The 19,572-nt window shown below is 44.6% G+C and overlaps 1 protein-coding gene across 3 annotated transcripts in view; it reads left to right on the top strand.

The window, feature by feature from the left end:
* The first annotated feature begins 1,187 nt into the window (after positions 1-1,187).
* The window catches only part of LOC122542705 (reticulon-1-A-like), a 66,388-nt gene continuing 48,003 nt past the window's right edge, over positions 1,188-19,572 (top strand). Inside the window, exons 1-2 of one of the 3 annotated variants that reach the window (XM_087983979.1) lie at positions 1,188-1,323; positions 13,980-14,036. In XM_087983979.1, the coding sequence (XP_087840105.1) occupies positions 1,266-1,323; positions 13,980-14,036 (115 nt within the window). In that variant the 5' untranslated portion in view covers positions 1,188-1,265. The remainder of the gene's footprint in view (positions 1,324-13,979; positions 14,037-19,572) is intronic. The other 2 variants (XM_087983978.1, XM_087983980.1) reach the window with 2 other exon arrangements.

The raw sequence follows: 19,572 nt of genomic DNA, 5'->3' as shown, positions 1-19,572 counted from the left end.
GCTGCCCCATAGCCCCCACCCTTCCCAATGTCTTAAGGAAGCCTTCACTTTTCCCTCTCCCCTAACCCCCCCAATGCCACTGTTCCTCATCAACACAGCAAAGCCCTATCATCCCGACTGCTAGCAACCATCCCCAAAGGTCCTCCAAGTTGTCATTGGACTTTCCCACCAAACGGTGGCCGATCTGTCATTTAGCTTGTCACACCAGCCTCATTCCTGAAGAAGGGCTTATGCCCGAAACGTCGATTCTCCTGCTCCTCGGATGTTGCCTGGCCTGCTGCGCTTTTCCAGCACCACACTTTTCAACTCTGGTCTCCAGCATCTGCAGTCCTCACTTTCTCCAAAATGTTCAGGGGGCCAACCATAAAGATGACCGGGCCATGGCAAGTTGCCCTGTAACATCCCTATCTCCCCTTCAATGTAGGGATTCCCAGTCCCTCTCACTATTTGAGGTACTAGTGTCTTACAAAGTAAGTCTCCTTTGATCCTTCCTCCTGCAGCTTATTCAAGATTGGGTTTTGGGACAGAGAAAGTAGTGGATGTGGGCACAGTTAGGTTTAAAAGACATTTAGACAAGTGCACAAATAGGAAAGGTTGGGGGATATGGGCCAGGAGCAGGTAGGTAAGACTAGTTTAGTTTGGGATTATGTTTGGCACGGACTGGTTGGACCGAAGGGTCTGATTCGTGCTATATGACTCTATGACTCTGGAGGGGTGCATGAATAGGAAGGGTTTAGAGGGATATGGACCAAATGGGACTAGATTAATTTAGGGATATCTGGTTGACATGGACAAAGGGTCTGTTTCCATGCTGTACATCTCTATCACTATGACTTTGTGACAATATGATTGCTGAATAGGTGTTTAGAATATGGATCAGTTGCTCTATTGCCCTCCTAGATCCTGTGCCTTTGACTAATTTTACTCACATCCCTGATATTTATGCTCCAATCCTTTTTGCCTTCCTTTTAGTTTATTATCTTCCGCTGTCTTGCTTTTGTTTTCTACCTTGACTGCCTTTGTCCTCCTGTTTGTTACAATCCCCCTTCTCCCCTCCCCTTTAAACTGGATTCAGCCACATCCCCCGAGAGATGACAGTGTGTGTGTGTGAGAGAGAGAGAGAGAGAAGCAGCATTACTGAGGCTGTCTGAATGTGTTCACAATGACGTGGGACAATGCTGGGAGGCAGCCCCCCTCAAATGATGGTTAGGACCCAGTCGACTAAACCAGCAGCTCAGCATCATCTGTACGAGGACTCCAGCTGAATGGGCCTGCACCACTTGGGACAGGTGATGGGGCAGGTGCTGGGGTTTGGACACTGCAGTATGTTCCCCTCCATTTTCTATTCTTTTCTCAACCGACGCAGGGACTGCATGCAAGAAATCTAGTTAACGAGAGCCCCACCCCTACAACCTTCGCAAGTCCCTCCAGTTCTCCAGAAACGGAGGTTAGATCTGAGCCGCGCAGCCTTGGTGGTTTAACTTTAATCAAGCACCGAGCATCTATGCAAAAGGACAAAGAGGCTGTGTGGGTGTGGACGATAGATTGTCGCTGCCTGGCCAGTGTGTGGGAGGTTGCATGCAGTGAATGAATGGGGTCGGGCAATGTTACTGCGGCCTGCTAGTTTCCTCTGTGTAGTTAGAGCCAACAAATACCGCTGTGTTTTTATTATGGACAGTTTTACTGCTGATCTCTTTGACCCTTATGGTGCTTTCTATTGCATGTCTGTGTGACCTCTTCTCCATTTCTCTCTGCCTCTGCATTTTACTGCTGTATACCGTGTAATACCCACAGGACGATCAGATTTGAACTGAACCCTCAGTAAGGAACATTCTCACTCAGGCATGTTCACACAGATATGTTCACACTCAGGCATTGTTCACACTTAGACATGTTCACACTCAGGCATTGTTCAACTTAGGCATGCTCACACTCAGGCATTGTTCACACTCAGGCATTGTTCACACTTAGGCATGCTCACACTCAGGCATTGTTCACACTCAGGCATTGTTCACACTTAGGCATGCTCACACTCAGGCATGTTCACACTCAGGCATGTCTGCACTTAGACATGTTCACACTCAGGCATTGTTCACACTTAGGCATTGTTCACACTCAGGCATTGTTGACACTTAGGCATGCTCACACTCAGGCATTGTTCACACTCAGGCATTGTTCACACTTAGGCATGCTCATACTCAGGCATGTTCACACTCAGGTATGTCTGCACTTAGACATGTTCACACTCAGGCATTGTTCACACTTAGGCATTGTTCACACTCAGACATGTTCACACTCGGGCATGTCTGCACTTAGGCATGTTCACACTTCGGCATTGTTCACACTCAGGCATGTTCACACTCAGGCATGTTCACACTCAGGCATTGTTCACACTTAGACATGCTCACACTTAGGCATTGTTCACACTCAGGCATGTTCACACTCAAGCATGTCTGCACTTAGACATGTTCACACTCAGGCATGTTCACACTTATGCATTGTTCAGACTCAGGAATGTTCACACTTAGACATGTTCACACTCATGCATGTTCACGCTTAGGCACGTTTGCATTTAGGCATGTTCACACTCAGGCATGTTCACACTTAGGCATTGTTCACACTTAGGCACATTTGCACTCAGGCATGTTCACACTCAGGCATGGTTCACACTTAGGCATTGTTCACACTTAGGCATTGTTCACCCTCAGGCATGTTCACACTCAGGCATGTTCACATTTAGACATGCAGACACATTCAAACACATGCATACAAACTCATTCACATATACATTCATACACACACTTATAACAAACCCCTATCTGGCACATGCGGCTATTTAGTAAACACACAATCAAGTATGGCGTTGAGCACTGTGTTACAAGGAATAGAGCCAAGGTTCAACCCTTTGGCTGTGTTGAGTAGGCTGGAGGTAGTGTTGGAGGTGATACTGGACCACATGTGAATACTGGCATCCCAAAACTGGCACAGCTACTCACCTATAGACAACACACACACAGATATAATTTTCCCCATCATATTCACACATAAAGTAACACTCACAATCTCAGCAGACTGAAGGATTCACTCACAAACATTCTCACTTACTTGCACGCACTCACACACAGAAACATGCACACACAAACACATTGTCAAACACAGACATTCTCAAACACACATTCTCAAACACATACATTTACTCTCTCATATCCTCTCTCTCTCACACGTACACACTCTCTTTCACACACATACACATACAAACACTCACGCATGCACTTGCACACTCTCTCTCACGCACACACAATGTCACAATGTCACTCAAATCCTCTTACACACACTCTCAGAAGCACTTCCTCGAATACAGCAACAATTTGCATTGCTATAGTACCTTTAACACACTTCCCAAGGCACTGCATGAGAGCATTACAAATCAAAGGCTGAAACATATAAGGAGTTATGTGGGTAGCTAACCACAATGTGGTCAAAGATGTAAATTTTAAAGAATATCTTAAAAGAAAGAAATGAGGTGTGAGGTGGATTCCAGAGCTTCGAGTTAAGAGAACTGAAAGCGTGACCTCCAAAATTATTTTGTTTAAAATCAGGGATTCTGATGAGACCAGGAATGGGAGGAATGTCCATAAGGAAGCTTGTTGAATGGGAGGTGGGAGACTATTGGAATCGGGCAAAAACCATGGTAAGCCAAGAGGAGTAATCCTGCCCCTTCTGACTCCATGAAAGCAAACACATTGGACGTCTTGAGGTCTTCTTTCTTGTAATTGAGTGGCTTCCACATTTCCTTTAAGGACCTCTGGCCAAGACCCAAACAATGCTATGGTAGATGATGTTCACAAACTGCCCTTCGCACAAAAGAGCTGAGAGCCTGATTCTGAAGTGAACGCATCAGCCTCATGTCAAAATTGAAATAATGGCAGGAACAAATGCAATGGCTAAACTCTCACACAATGTGCTTACTCTTCGATGCTGGCCATGATAAAGGGTTCATGACCCGGAGACATGAACTCCAAAATAATCAAGGCAAGTGCAGTGATACCTGCATCCCATGTGCAATAGTGAGGGGCAGCACTGACGTACGATACTTCACATTTATTTGTAATAATCTTTCTTGGGACATGGATATGACTGCATTTGTTGCCCATCCTAATTGCCCTTGAGCTGTGTGGTTTTCTGGGGTCATTTCATAAGGTAGTTAAGAGACAAGCACATTACTGTTGGTCTGGAATCACAAGGAGATACACAGGACTACCACCCTTGCAAGTTTCCCTCCAACAGTTCCCTCACTGTTGCTGGGTCAAAATCCTGGAATTCCCACCCTAAGGGCTTTGTGGGTCTATCTACAGCACATAGAGTCATAGAGATATACAGCACAGAAACAGACCCTTCAGTCCAACTTGTTCATGCCTAACCTAATCTAGTCCCAACTGCCAGCACTTGGCCATATCCCTCTAAACCCTTCCTATCCATGTACCCATCCAGATGCCTTTTAAATGCTGTAATTGTATCAGCCTTCACCACTTCCTTTGGGAGCTCATTCCATACACGCACCACCCTCTGTGTGAAAAGGTTGCCCCTTAGGTCCCTTTTATATCTTTCCCCTCTCACCCTGAACCTACGCCCTGTAGTTCTGGACTCCCCCACTCCAGGGAAAACACCTTGTCTGTTTATCCTATCCATGCCCCTCATGATTTTATAAACTTCTATAAGGTCACCCCCCAGCCTCCGATGCTCCAGGGAAAACAGACCCTGCCTATTCAGCTTCTCCCTATAGCTCAAATCCTCCAACTCTGGCAACATCCTTGTAAATCTTTTCTGAACCCTTTCAAGTTTTGCAACATCTTTCTGATAGGAAGAAGACCAGAATTGCATGCAATATTCCAAAAGTGGCCTAACCAATGTCCTGTACAGCTGCAAGATGACCTCCCAACTCCTATACTCAATACTCTGACCAATAAGGGAAGCAAACCAAATGCCTTCTTCACTATCCGATCTACCTGCAACTCTACTTTCAAGGAACTATGAACCTGCACTCCAAGGTCTCTTCATTCAGCAACACCTCCTAAGACCTTACCATTAAGTGTATAAGACCTGCTCTGATTTGCTTTTCCAAAATGCAGCACCTCACATTTATCTAAATTAAACTCCATCTGCCACTCTTCAGCCCATTGGCCCATCTGATCAAGATCTTGTAATCTGAGGTAACTTTCTTCGCTGTCCACTACACCTCCAATTTTGGTGTAGAAATGACGTAAAGTTATGGACCCATGACCGATCCTTGTGGCACTCCACTGGTCACAGGCCTCCAGTCTCAAAAGCAACGCTCCACCACCACCCTCTGTCTTCTACCTTCGAACCAGTTCTGTATCCAAATGGCTAGTTCTGCCCATAATCCATGAGATCTAACCTTACTAACCAGTCTCCCATGAGGAACCTTGTCGAACACCTTACTGAAGTCCATATCGATCACTTCTACTGCTCTGTCCTCATCAATCCTTTTTGTTACTTCTTCAAAAAACTCAATCAAGTTCGTGAGACATGACCTCCCACGCACAAAGCAATGCTGACTATCCCTAATCAGCCCTTGCCTTTCCAAATACGTATAAATAGTGTCCCTCAGGATTCTCGCATACAACTTGCCCACCACTGATATCAGGCTCACTGGTGTTTAGTTCCTTGGCTTGTCTTTAGTGTCTTTCTTATATAGTGGCACCATGTTATCCAACCTCCAGTCTTCCAGCACCTCGCTTGTGACTATCGATGATACAAATATCTCAGTAAGGGGCCCAGGAATCACTTCCCTAGTTTCTCACACAGTTGTAGGATACACTTGAGCAGGTCCTGGATATTTATCCATTTTATGCGTTTCAAGACATCCAGCATCACCTCCTTTGTAACGTTGACATTTTTCAAGATTGCACCATCTATTTCCCACATTCTATATCTCCCATGTCCTTCTCCACAGTAAACACTGATGCAAAATACTCGTTTAGTATCTCCCCATCTCCTGTGGCTTCACACATAGGCCGCCTTGCTGATCATTGAGGGGCCCTATTCTCTCCCTAGTTACCCTTTTGTCCTTAATATGTATTTATAAAAGCCCTTTGGATTCTCCTTAACCCAGTTTTCCAAAGCTCTCATGTCCCTTTTTTGTCCTCCTGATTTTCCTCTTAAGTATACTCCTACTCTATTTATACTTTTCTAAGGATTCACTCGATCACTCCTGTCCATATTTGTCATAGGCTTCCTTCTTTTTCATAACCAAAACCTCAATTTCTCTCGTCATTCAGTATTCCCTACACCTACCAGCCTTTCCTTTCACCCCAACAGGAATATACTGTCTCTGGACTCTTGTTATCTCATTTTTGAAGGCTTCCCATTTTCCAGTCGTCCCTTTACCTGCGAACATCTCCTCCCAATCGGCTTTTGAAAGATCCTACCTAATACTGTCAAAATTAGCCTTCCTCCAATTTTGAACATCAACTTTTAAATTCAGTCTATCCTTTTCCGTCACTATTTTAAAGCTCAGAGAATTATGGTCACTGCCCCAAAATACTCCCCCACTGACACATCAGTTACCTGCTCTGCCTTATTTCCCAAGAGTAAGTCATGTTTTGCACCCTCTCTAATAGGTACATCCACATACTGAGTCACAAAATTTTCTTGTACACACTTAAGAAATTTCTTTCCATCTGAACTCATAACACTATGGCAGTCCCTGTCTATGTTTGGAAAGTTAAAATCCCCTACCATGACCTCCCTATTATTCTTATAGGTACTTGAAATCTCCTCACAAATTTGTTTATCAATTTCCCGCTGACTCTTCGGTGTCTATAATACAATCCCAATAAGGTGATCATCCTTTTCTTATTTCTCAGTTCCATCCACCCAAATAACTTCCCTGGATGTGTTCCCAGGAATATCCTCCCTAAGTACAGCTGTATTGCCATCCCTTATCAAAAACGCCACTCCCCCTCCTCTCTTGCCTCCCTTTCTATCTTTCCTATAGCGTTTGTATCCTGGAACATTAAGCTGCCAGTCCTGTCCATCCCTGAGCCACGTTTCTGTAATTGCTATGATATCCCAGTCCCATGTTTCTAATCATGCCCTGAATTCATCTGCCTCCCCTGCTAGGCCTCTTGCATTGGAGTTAATGCAATTTAATTTATCAGTCCTACCTTGTTCTCTGCTTTCTTCCTTCCTGCCCTGACTGTTTGACTTACTCCCTTTCCCAACTGTACCAGTCTCAAATTGATCTCTTTCCTCACTATCTCCCTGGGTCCCATCCCCGTCACCTTACTAGTTTAAATCCTCCTGAGCAGCCGTAACAAATCTCCCTGCCAGTATATTAATCCCCTTCCAATTTATGTGCAATCCATCCTTCTTGTACAGGTAACTTCTACCCCAGAAGAGATTCCAATGATCCAAAAATTATGAACCCTTCTCCCCTGCACTAGTTCCTTAGCCATGCATTCATCTGCTCTATGTTCCTATTCCTACCCTAACTGGCTCTTAACACCGGGAGTAATCCAAATATTGCTACCCTCAAGGACCTCCTTTTTTAAATCCCTGCCTAACTTTCTATATTCGCCTTTCAGAATCTCAACGTTTTCCCTCCCTATGTGGTTGGTTCCAATGTGTACAATGACCTCCTGCTGGTCCCTCTGCACCCTCTCTGAGACATCCTTGATCATGGCAGCAGGAAGGTAACGCACCCTTCTGGTTTTTTGCTGCTGGCCACAGAAACGTCTGTTGGTGCCTCTGACTCGAGAATCCCCTATCACAATCGGTCACTTGGAACCTGACGTACCCCTTATTACATTAGAGCATGTCTCAATACCAAAAACTTGGCTCTTCATGCTACATTCCCCTGAGAGTCCATCACCCCATACATTTTCCAAAACAGCATACTTGCTTGAAATAGCCACAGAAATCTCCAGCACTACCTGCCTACTCATAGAGTCATAGAGATGTACAGCATGGAAACAGACACTTCAATCCAACACGTCCATGCCGACCAGATATCCCAACCCCATCTAGTCCCACCTGCCAGCACCCAGCCCATATCCCTCCAAACCCTTACTATTCATATACCCATCCAAATGCCTCTTAAATGTTGCAATTGTACCAGCCTCCACCACTTCCTCTAGCAGCTCATTCCATACACGTACCACCCTCTGCGTGAAAAAGTTGCCCCTTAGGTCTCTTTTATATCTTTCCCCTCTCACCTTAAACCTATGCCCTCTAGTTCTGGACTCCCCCACCCCAGGGAAAAGACTTTGCCTATTTACCCTATTCATGCCCCTCATGATTTTATAAACCTCTATAAGGTCACCCCTCAGCCTCCGACGCTCCAGGGAAAACAGCCCAGCCTGTTGAGCCTCTCCCTATAGCTCAAATCCTCCAACCCTGGCAACAATCTTTTAAATCTTTTCTGAACCCTTTCAAGTTTTCACAACATCATTCCGATAGAAAGGAGACCAGAATTGCACGCTCCTACCTTTCCTGGAATAAACCCATATACCTGATTGCATCTGCAACTTCCTAAAAATGCCAACCATCACAGTCCCTAGCTCTTGTAAATTCCTCATTGCCTCTCACTGTCACTCCAACCGATCCATGCAATCCGATAGGATTTGCAACCAAACACATTTACTGCAGGCATAATCATCAGTGACATGGAAATTCTCCCTGAACTCCCATATTCAACAGGAAGAGCATATCACTCTATTCAAGGCCATCTTTGCTCCTTCACAATCTACAGACCCAGAAACTGGCACCATCTTTGTGCCCTAAAAACCATTTCTCCAGCCTAACTTAGTACTTATGGTTTATATTTTTAAAAATTTAATCAAGAGACAGATTTCAATAAAATATATAATCAAGAAAGAACCCATTCTACTCAGTACTGCAGACTTTCAGAAAGGTTACACGTTAAATCTGTTAAATCTGCATTTATCTGTTCCGGTGCTGGTTCTTCCAAAGTCAGCTGTAAATTTCGCTGTTTGTTCATTTTTCCTAGACGCACTTCGATGCCCAGGGATACATGAATTCAAATAGCAAAGGCAGTAACTGTGCAGATTCGCTGCTGTGTCATTTAGCAGGTGTCTTTCTCTCTCTCTCCCTTCTGACCATGTGCTTGCTTTCTTTCACACAACACCACGTTACAGTCCAACAGGTTTAATTGGAAGCACTAGCTTTCGGAACGTCGCTCCTTCATCAGGTGGTCGTCCACCTGATGAAGGAGCGACGCTCCGAAAGCTAGTGCTTCCAATTAAACCTGTTGGACTATAACCTGGTGTTGTGTGATTTTTAACTTTGTCCACCCCAGTCCAACACCGGCATCTCCAAATCTTACTTTCTTTGTCTGCCTTTCTTCCTTTTAAAAGTGCTGCTGTTTTGACTTTTTTTTTCTCTAAAGTTCCAAAACAATGCAACAGCCTATAAAACAGTAATTGCTACTCCTGGAATTCTAGGAAATCACCTCCAAAGCCTAAAGTACCTCAAAAATGAGCAGCTCTTACAGCAACAATTTTTTCATAGAATCATACAGCATGAAAACAGATCCTTCGGTCCAACCAGTCCATGCTGACCATAATCCCAAACTAAACTCATCCCAACTGTCTGCGTTTGGCCCATATCCCTCCAAACATTACCTATTTATGTACTTTTTCAAATGTCTTTTAAATGTTATAACTGTACCTGCTTCTATTACTTCCTTTGGACGTTTAATCTAAACACAAATATGTAAAAATGTTGCCTTCGTTCCTTTTTTAAATCTTTCTCCTCTTACCTTAAAAATATGCCCCCTTGCCTTGAAGTCTCCCACGCTAGGAAAATAACGCCTGACATTCACCTTATCTCTACCCTTCATTACTTTATAAGCCTTTATAAGGTCACTTCTCAACCTCCTTCACTCCAGTGAAAAAAATCCCACCCTAACAAAACTCTTCTTAGAACTCAAACGCTCCATTCCAGTCAACATCCTGGTAAATCTCTTCTGAAACCTCTTCATCTTAATAATATCTTTCCTATAAAAGGGAGACAAGAACAGGCAGTCAAAGAAGGCAACTCACCAACATCTTCTCAAAAGTAACTAGGGATGGATAATAAATGCTGGCCCAGCATGGACAAGTTGGACCGAAGGGTCCTCCCAGTATTTTGTTGGACAGTATTTCTGCTCACCCAGCATGGAATAGGTGAACGTGAGAACTGCAGATGCTGGAGATCAGAGTCAAGATTAGAGATGTGCTGTACATCTCTAAGACTGTGGCTCACCTAGCTTACCTCATATCACCATTGTGCCACCATTGTCTCTTAGTCGAGCTGCCAAATCAAGTCTTGGTGCCCTCTGAGGTGGATGTGTAATACTCCCTGGAATGATTTTGAAGAACACTGGGGCAGTTCTCTCCAGTGTTCTGCCCAACATTTGCCTCTCAATGAACAGCCGCTCATTATATTGCAGTTTGGGGGAGCTTCCTGCACACAAATTGGACGCCAGATTTCCAAATTAACATACATGACCAATTGCTTTGAAGCACTTTGAGACATCCTGAAAGGTACCATACAAATGCAAGATTCTCTTCTTCTAGCTGTTGGAAAGTGCCTTTTATCAACACTCTTATAGCGATGTGAAAGGTAAAGTCATTATGGTGCTAGAGGAATAGAGGGCTGCTCTCTCTCATTAGAGAGAGACAACCAGTGATGGTTTAACCTGAGGGTCACCTTGCCCGAGGTGAGGGGAGAGATCGAAAAGGTGGGACCTTCATGTTAACCTCATGGAGCCTATCTTGTGATGTTCACATTTTCTCAACATTATTTCCCACTTAACCACAGCTCAGGTTTCTAGAATGGTGACTACCTTATCCTGAAATTATTTTTTGTTATTTGATTGGTTTATTCCTTCCAGACAATTCACTATGTTCAGTTCTTCTCATGACCTGCCCATTTGTCCAAATGGAGTTTCTCTTGTACATTTGCTCATTTTTCAACACGCTTAGTTTCTTATCAGATTTTTTATCTTAACTATACGTCAAACTTCTTCTGAACTTGTTTTGTAATCTAATCATTTTGCTAATCCACTTTTATAAGGACCGATGAGCATTTGTGTGCAGCACAGGAGCAAGACTAGACCAATCAGCCCATCGAACCTATTTCTCAATTCAAACAGATCATAACCAATCATCCACCTCTAAGCTATCTCCCCAGTAACCCCCATCTCCCTTGCTGTTATTGGCATTCAGAAATCCTTTGCTTTCTGTCTCAGATATTCTTAATGACTGAGCCTTCTCAGGTAGGGAATTCCACTCTCCCTGTTAAGGACACCATTCCAAACCAGAGGTTTAGGACAGTGAATGGGATGCCAATCAAGTGGGCTGTTTTTCCCTGGATGGTATAGAGCTTCTTGAGTGTTGTTAGAGCTGCATTCATCCAGGCAACTGAAGAGTACTCCATCACACTCCTGACTTATGCCTTGTAAACGGTGGACTGACTTTAGGGCGTGGGTCCAGGAGTTGTTACTCAGTGCAGAATTCCCAGCCTCTGACCTGCTTTCTCAAACATATTATTGAATTGGTTGGCCCAGTTCAGTTTCTGGTTGGTGCCTGACCTCCAGGATGTGAATAACAAGGGGTTCGCTGATGGTAACACCATTGAACACCGGAGGAAGTGGTTAGGCTAACCTTTGCTGGAGATTATCATTGCTTGACACTTAAGTGACATAAATGTCAGTTTCCACTTAATTGAGATGTGGGGAGAGCTTTTGAAATCTGGGAGTGCAAGAGGCCAGAATTGGAGGTGTGCAGAAATCTTGGAGCTTTGCAAGGTTGGAGGAGATCACAACAATGTAGATGGACAAGGGATTTGACGAAGTGGACAACAATTTTAAAATGGAGATATTGGTCAAGCTGTCATCAACCAGTGACTGATGGGAGAATGGAACAGTGTGAAGTAAAATATGAGTAGCAGAGTTGTCGATGAACTCAAGACAATGGACAGTGGGAGATGTGCTGGAATGGTCTAGAAGGAGCAAAGGAATGGATCAAGATTCAACAGCAGATCAGCTGAGGCAGGGACAGAGGTGGAGAAAGGTGATCTCGGAAATAGTGCAGATGTGTGTTTGGAAACTCACTTGAGGCACCAAAGTAGCAAACAGTCTGCTTTGATCTCAGCCCAATAGGGAGAGGAATAGAACTGGGGATGGATCTTTGCGGTGGGGGTACAAAGAGAATATCTTCCCAGTATTTTGTCGGACACTATTTCTGTTCACCCAGCATGGAATAGGCGAAAGTGAAGACTGCAGAATGCTGGAGATCAGAGTCAAGATTAGAGTGGTGCTGGAAAAAAGCACAGCAGCTCAGGCAGCATCCGAGGAGCAGGAAAATCGACGTTTCGGGCAAAAGCAGCATGGAATGTCAGGCCAGCAGTTCTGAAAGAACAGAGGGGTCAATTGAGTTTGTGCAGAGCTGGGAAAGACAGAGATGTAGTGGTAACTCACACACAGGCTGCCACACTGTCGAGTGGACTTTACCACAGCCTTACGACCCTGACAATGGGAGTGAGGGGTGATGGCAGGAGAGAATGGTAGGGTTTAAAATGTTGCATCTCATGAAGACAGAAAGGACCATTGGAGGGGACTCCCCACCAGAGTGTTCACTGGGGCCTCTGCGTTCCCATTGCCCCATCTTGGGACATGATGCTTTCAGCTCCAATGGACCTACCCCCCAAACCACAGCGTACCAGAGATTGCCTATAGTGACATGGCCACATGGTATAGGGCCCTTTCCACCAATGACCCAATGTCACAGAGACTGCAAAATGCCCGCTAAATGGGTCATTAACCATCATTGGCTGTCCAACTCAGTCGTGTGGGCAGCTGATCCGGTTCCTTGCTTATTCATGAGAAATTTCCCACTGTTAGGATGCCTCAAGGAGTTCTCCTAACACAGGGTCTTTCTTTTCCATGATACTCAGGACATCACCTCCCTCTATCTCAAAACCCTGTCTTCAAGGGAAAAATCCAGCCAAAGTGTCTCTACCAGAAACACTAAATCTCAGGCACAAACTAACATGCACATAATCAATCTCACACACATCAACAATCATCATAAATCATAGAATCCCTACAATGGGGATACAGACCATTCGACCCATCGAGTCCTCACCGACCCTTTTGTGGAACATCCCAACCTGACCCACACTCATTCAAACCCATCTCCTCACAGCACTAGCCCAGTGACATTAACATCATTCCAACCTCTTCCTTATGTTTCAGTTATTAAACGTAAACATTAGTGTGCACACGCGAGTGTGCATATTACAGTGCACGTACATTAGTCTATGTGAGTTTGGGGGAACCACAGTGGCTCAATGGTTAGCACTGCTGCCTCACAGCGCCAGGGACCCAGATTCAATTCCACCCTCAGGTGACTGTCTGTGTGGAGTTTGCACATTCTCCCTGTGTCTGTGTAGATTTCCTCTGGGTGATCTGGTTTCCTCCCACAGTCTAAAGATGCGTGGGTTGGTCATGCTAAATTGTTCTTAGTGTCCAGGAATGCGTAGGCCAGGTGGATTAGCCTTGGGAAACGTAGGGTTACAGGAATAGTGTAGTGGTGGGGGGAGTGGGTCTGGTGGGATTCTCTTTGGAAGGTCAGTGTGGACTTGATGGGCCATATGGCCTGCTTCCACACAGTAGGGATTCTATGAAATAATTGAAAAAAAAGTACAAGCTGTAACACAAACTCATGCATGCATACACATGTTCATACACACACACACACACATCTATCATAAGGGGATCTGAGTTTTGTCCTGCTGATCACCAGTTTCAGACTGTCCCTGGAGTTGTGTATTTGGATGCTGGGTACAGTTCAGATGAAGGAGGATATTTAACTTGCAAGGTGCTCTGTGCCATTTGGCAATGGGGGGCTGTCTGCTGATTTCACGTGATTGTACCCTGCTCTCTCCATTAGAGGAATCGGCCTCGACTGTTTCCACCACTCCAGATTCCACCCCGTCCTCTACTGAAGGTAAGCCACGTTCCTTAACCCTTTCCATGCCTATTTCCTGGTGCTTCTCAGCAACTGGTTTGTCTGATCTTTTACTTTGAGTTGGAAAATCATGGGAGAAGCAGACTGGTTTCTGCAGGACGTGGGAAGAAGCCGGATTTGGGGGATTACGGGGAGATGGCAGGTGGCTCCAAGTTAAGGTTCTGATAATACAGAAAGCAGAAATAGGCCATTCAGCCCTGTGAGCCTGCTACCTGTCACCATTCAATAAAATCATGGCTGATCATCTATTTCAAAACCGTTTTGCTGCATTCTCCCCACACCCTTGATATCCTTCACGTCTGGAAACATCTTGCTTAAACACCTCCATGACTGAGCCTCAACAGGCCATTGGAGTCAAGGATCTCAAAGATTCACCTTCCTTGGAGTGAAGACATTCCACCTCATCTCAATCCTGAATGTTTTACCCCTAATAGTGCCCCTGGTTCCTGACATCCCCAGCCCAGGGGTAAACATTTTACCTGAACCTACCCTGTCCAACCCAATAAAATGCTTCAATGAGATTGTGTTTCATTTTTCGTTCCCAGAGGTTTCATCAGAATCAAATCCTGGGATTAAAGTAGGGCTTGATTTCTGTGAACATGTACTGCATTGAGTGTAATAGGTTTAAAGTGTCATCAACATGTGATTTTTTTTTTAAAAAAGTCTATTATGCTGAATTTATTAAACATCTTTTTGAGGGTCCACATGCATGCAATCACATTACCCTCGTCAAACATCTCTGAATTATTTCATCAGAGTCCAGTCAAGACTTAACAAATCTGCCCGGGCCTCAATTTTTAACGCATGTTTTTTTCTCCAAATGACTTCAATTATAGAGTCATAGAGATGTACAGCATGGAAACAGACCCTTCGGTCCAACCCGTCCATGCTGACCAGATATCCCAAACCAATCTAGTCCCACCTGCCAGCATCCGGTCCATATCCCTCCAAACCCTTCCTATTCATATACCCATCCAAATGCCTTTTAAATGTTGCAATTGTACCAGCCTCCACCACTTTCCCTGGCAGCTCATTCCATACTCGTACCACCTTCTGTGTGAAAATGTTGCCCAGTAGGTCTCTTTTATATCTTTCCCCTCTCACCCTAAACCTATGCCCTCCAGTTCTGGACTCTCCCACCCCAGGGAAAAGACTTTGTCTATTTATACTATCCATGCTGCTCATGATTTTATAAACCTCTATAAGGTCACCCCTCAGCTTCCGATACTCCAGGGAAAACAGCCTCAGCCTGTTCAGCCTCTCCCTATAGCTCAAATCCTCAAACCCTGGCAACATCCTTGTAAATCTTTTCTGAACCCTTTCAAGTTTCACAACATCCTTCCGATAGGAAGGGGACCAGAATTGCACGCAATATTCCAACAGTAGCCTCACCAATGTCATGTACAGCCGCAACATGACCTCCCAACTTCTGTACTCAATACTCTGACCAATAAAGGAAAGCATACCAAAGGCCTTCTTCACTATCCTATCTACCTGTGACTCCACTTTCAAGGAACTATGAACCTGCACTCCAAGGTTTGTTTGTTCAGCAACACTCCCTAGGACCTTACCATTAAGTGTATAAGTCCTGCTAAGATTTGCTTTCCCAAAATGCAGCACCTCACATTTATCTAGATTAAACTCCATCTGCCACTTCTCAGCCCATTGGCCCATCTGGTCAAGATCCTGTTGTAATCTGAGGTAACCTTCTTCGCTGTCCACTACACAATAGACAATAGACAATAGGTGCAGGAGTAGGCCATTCTGCCCTTCGAGCCTGCACCACCATTCATTATGATCATGGCTGATCATCCTCAATCAGTATCCTGTTCCTGCCTTATCTCCATAACCCTTGATTCCACTATCCTTGAGAGCTCTATCAAACTATTTCTTAAACAAATCCAGAGACTGGGCCTCCATTGCCTTCTGGGGCAGAGCATTCCACACACCCACCACTCTCTGGGTGAAGAAGTTTCTCCTCATCTCTGTCCTAAATGGCCTACCCCTTATTTTTAAGCTGTGTCCTCTGGTTTGGAACTCACCCATCAGCGGAAACATGTTTCCTGCCTCCAATTTACACCTCCAATTCTGGTGTCATTAGCAAACTTGCTAACTATACCTCTTATGCTCTCATCCAAATCATTTATATAAATGATGAAAAGTAGTGGACCCAGCATCGATCCTTGTGGCACTCCACTGGTCACAGGCCCCCAATCTGAAAAACAACCCTCCACCACTACCCTCTGTCTTCTACCTTTGAGCCAGTTCTGTATCCAAATGGCTAGTTCTCCCTGTATTCCGTGAGCTGAAAATGTCGTGAGCTGAAAATCTAGATAAATGTGAGGTGCTGCATTTTGGGAAAGCAAATCTTAGCAGGACTTATACGCTTAATGGTAAGGTCCTAGGGAGTGTCGTAGATAGGATGAGCAGCATCTCCAGCATCTGCAGACCTCACTTTCTCCTGTATTCCATGAGACCTAACCTTGCTAACTAGTCTTCTATGGGGAACATTGTCGAACACCTTACTGAAGTCCATATAGACCACATTTACCGCTCTGCCCTCATCAATCCTCTTTGTTACTTCTTCAAAAAGCTCAATCAAGTTTGTGAGACATGATTTCCCACGCATAAAGCCATGTTGACTATCCCTAATCAGCCCTTGCCTTTCCAAATACATGTACACCCTGTCCCTCAGGATTCCCTCCAACAACTTGCCCACCACCGACGACAGGCTCACTGGTCTATAGTTCCCTGGCTTGTCCTTACCACCTTTCTTAAACAGTGGCACCACGTTAGCCAACCTCCAGTCTTCCGACACCTCACCTATGACTCTCAATGATCCAAATATCTCCGTAAGATGCCCAACAATCACTTCCCTAAATTTCCACAGAGCTCTGGCGTACACCTGATCAGGCCCTGAGGATTTATTAACTTTTATGCCTCTCAAGACATCCAGCACTTCCTCCTCTGTAATATGGACATTTTTCAAGATGTCACCATCTATTTCCCTACATTCTATATCTTCTATATCCTTTTCCACAGTAAATACTGATGGAAAAGTACATGGAAGATATAGAATGTAGGGAAATAGATTTGTGTCTCAGATTTTTGCCCCTAAAGTTTTTCCCACCCCGATATTAAACTGATTAGCTGTCATAACTGGGCCTCTCCGACCCCATCTCCCGGAAGGATTACGAAGTCGTGACTACAGCCTCTACAATTTCCACCTCTGCTTTCTTCAGCAACCTGGTGACTTATTCCACCTGGACCTAGTGACTTTCCCACTTGGAGCTCTGTCAGTTGTTGAATTACATCCTTATTATCTACTCTTCTTCTTTCCAATTTCTCTGCGACCTCCTCCTTCACTGTAACATTGGTAGCATCCCCATATTTTCATAAAGACAGGTGCAAAGTACTCATTCAGTACCACAGCCCTCTGTCTTTGAGGTCCTTAATTGACCCCACTCCTCTTTTGACGACCATTTTATTATTTGTATGTTTATAACATTCTTGAAGGGAGGGCTTGAGACATCCCTGCCCCCCGAGTCTGAAGCTCTGGGTTTAAGTCCCACTCCAACACTTGATGTCCAGGGGAGGAAGGTTCGCAATGTGTTCAAACAGATCGATTATCGATGTGTAAATCTTTCCAAAACGCAGCAATGGCAACATGGGGTAACAATGGGAGTGATTACTGCTCACCATGTGATGGAAAGGACACTGGTGCCCCCACCATCACTATTCATAGCTCCTGAAGACCGCACACATGTAAAAGAGAACCCAGATACCTTGAGGAATCCAATTGGATGTTCAGTGTGGATCTGTTTGATGCCAACAGCATGGAGTTTGATCCCCATTATAAATTGAGAACTGCATCCTTGGAGCATGCAGTGTGTGGGTCAGAACTGAGGAATTAGCACATGCTTTAATATTTGCTGTTAGTCTGTTCTAATGCCTTGTCTTTCGTCTTTTTTCTTTCTTTTTGTTAATTCTCATTTGCAGCTCCATGCTTGGAGAGGAAATGGTGCAGTAGCAATGTCAATGGGTTAATTATCCCCAGAGAACAGGGTTCAAATCCCACCATAAGAGGGGCATTTTAAATTGAAAAGCTAGTCTAATAATGACCATGTAACTACTGTCAATTGTTGTTAAAATCCATCTGGTTGGCTAATATTCTTTAGGGAAGTAAATCTACCATCTTTACCTGGGTTAGTTGACATGTGACTCCAAATCCACAATGATGTGGTTGACAATTAACTGCCTTCTGGGCCAACAACACCCACATCCCATGCTGCTCAATTCTCTACAGTATTAGGAATCTGATATTCATCTTGAGCTTCCATTTTCTGTAGCATTTTAATATGTCTCATCCAGGAAGCTCCAGCCTTCCCTTGTCCAAAGTTCGGAATGTATCTCATTGATGTCTGGACTGCCTCCTCTCTGAAAGCCTCCCATTGCCCATTTAATGAAATGCTCATCCTCGAATCAGAACAGGGATTGAACCCCATGCGGTTGGCACCAAACAGTTCTACATCGAACATCCAATCAAATTTATTGGCTGCTTTCTACCTGCTGACCTTACTGTCCACTTGATCCAGGCCAGATCACTAAAACTAACCCTCTCTCATTGAGAACCCCCCCCCAATGAAATCGATCTTTGTTCTTTTCCACAACTGTCACGTTCTGTTCAGCTGTCATCGAATTGAATGGAGAAGTAGGCGAGACGGGCTGAATGGCCTACAGTCATTCTGCTATAACGCATGTTTCATCAGCATGAATTGGCCACGATGCGATTGACGAATTGTGGATGTTGTTTGGATAACACAAACTTTCCACCAAACGGTTTTCCATTAGCGATCTTCCACAGTGGGACTTTCCGTAGCGGTATTCCACAGTGGGATTTTCTATAGCACAGGGTTGCAGAGGAACACAACTGTTGCATTCGGTGGTGATTAGGCAGCATTTGGAAATGGAAGGAAGAAGCTACAGTTGGATGGGATGGAGTGATACGGGGTTTAGATCAGAGTGGTGCTGGAAAAGCACAGCAGGTCAGGCAGCATCCGAGGAGCAGGAAAATCGACGTTTCGGGCAAAAGCCCTTCACTATTCCTGATATATTTCCAGCACCACTCTAATCTAGACTCTGATCTCCAGCATCTGCAGTCCTCACTTTCGCCTGGAGTGAGTCAGCAAGGGAGAGTGGAGAATACCGCAAGATGATGATTTTTGGGGGAACACGGGGTGGGCAGGTGGGACTGAAAGATACAGTGAGCAGGTGCTTCTCCTGTGCTGTTATCACAAATATCCGTATTCCGCCCACAAACCCGGCATGGCCCATTGACATGGCGATCCTGATAATGATAACTTATAACAGCTAATCTAAAGATGGATCTTGAAGATTTTGTAGGATGGGGCTGTTGGATTTGAGAACGCTACATTGGGATGAGACGCTACATTGCCATGGTTAGTTTGATGATTAAAGAGCCAAAGTGAGTGTGGTGTAAATGGACAGGCAGTGA

The sequence above is a fragment of the Chiloscyllium plagiosum genome, unplaced genomic scaffold (assembly GCF_037043375.1).
Source record: "Chiloscyllium plagiosum isolate Xiang-an unplaced genomic scaffold, Cpla_swu_hap1 HiC_scaffold_47, whole genome shotgun sequence".
NCBI lineage: Eukaryota > Metazoa > Chordata > Chondrichthyes > Orectolobiformes > Hemiscylliidae > Chiloscyllium > Chiloscyllium plagiosum.
This window is presented reverse-complemented; position numbering and strand designations above follow the sequence as displayed.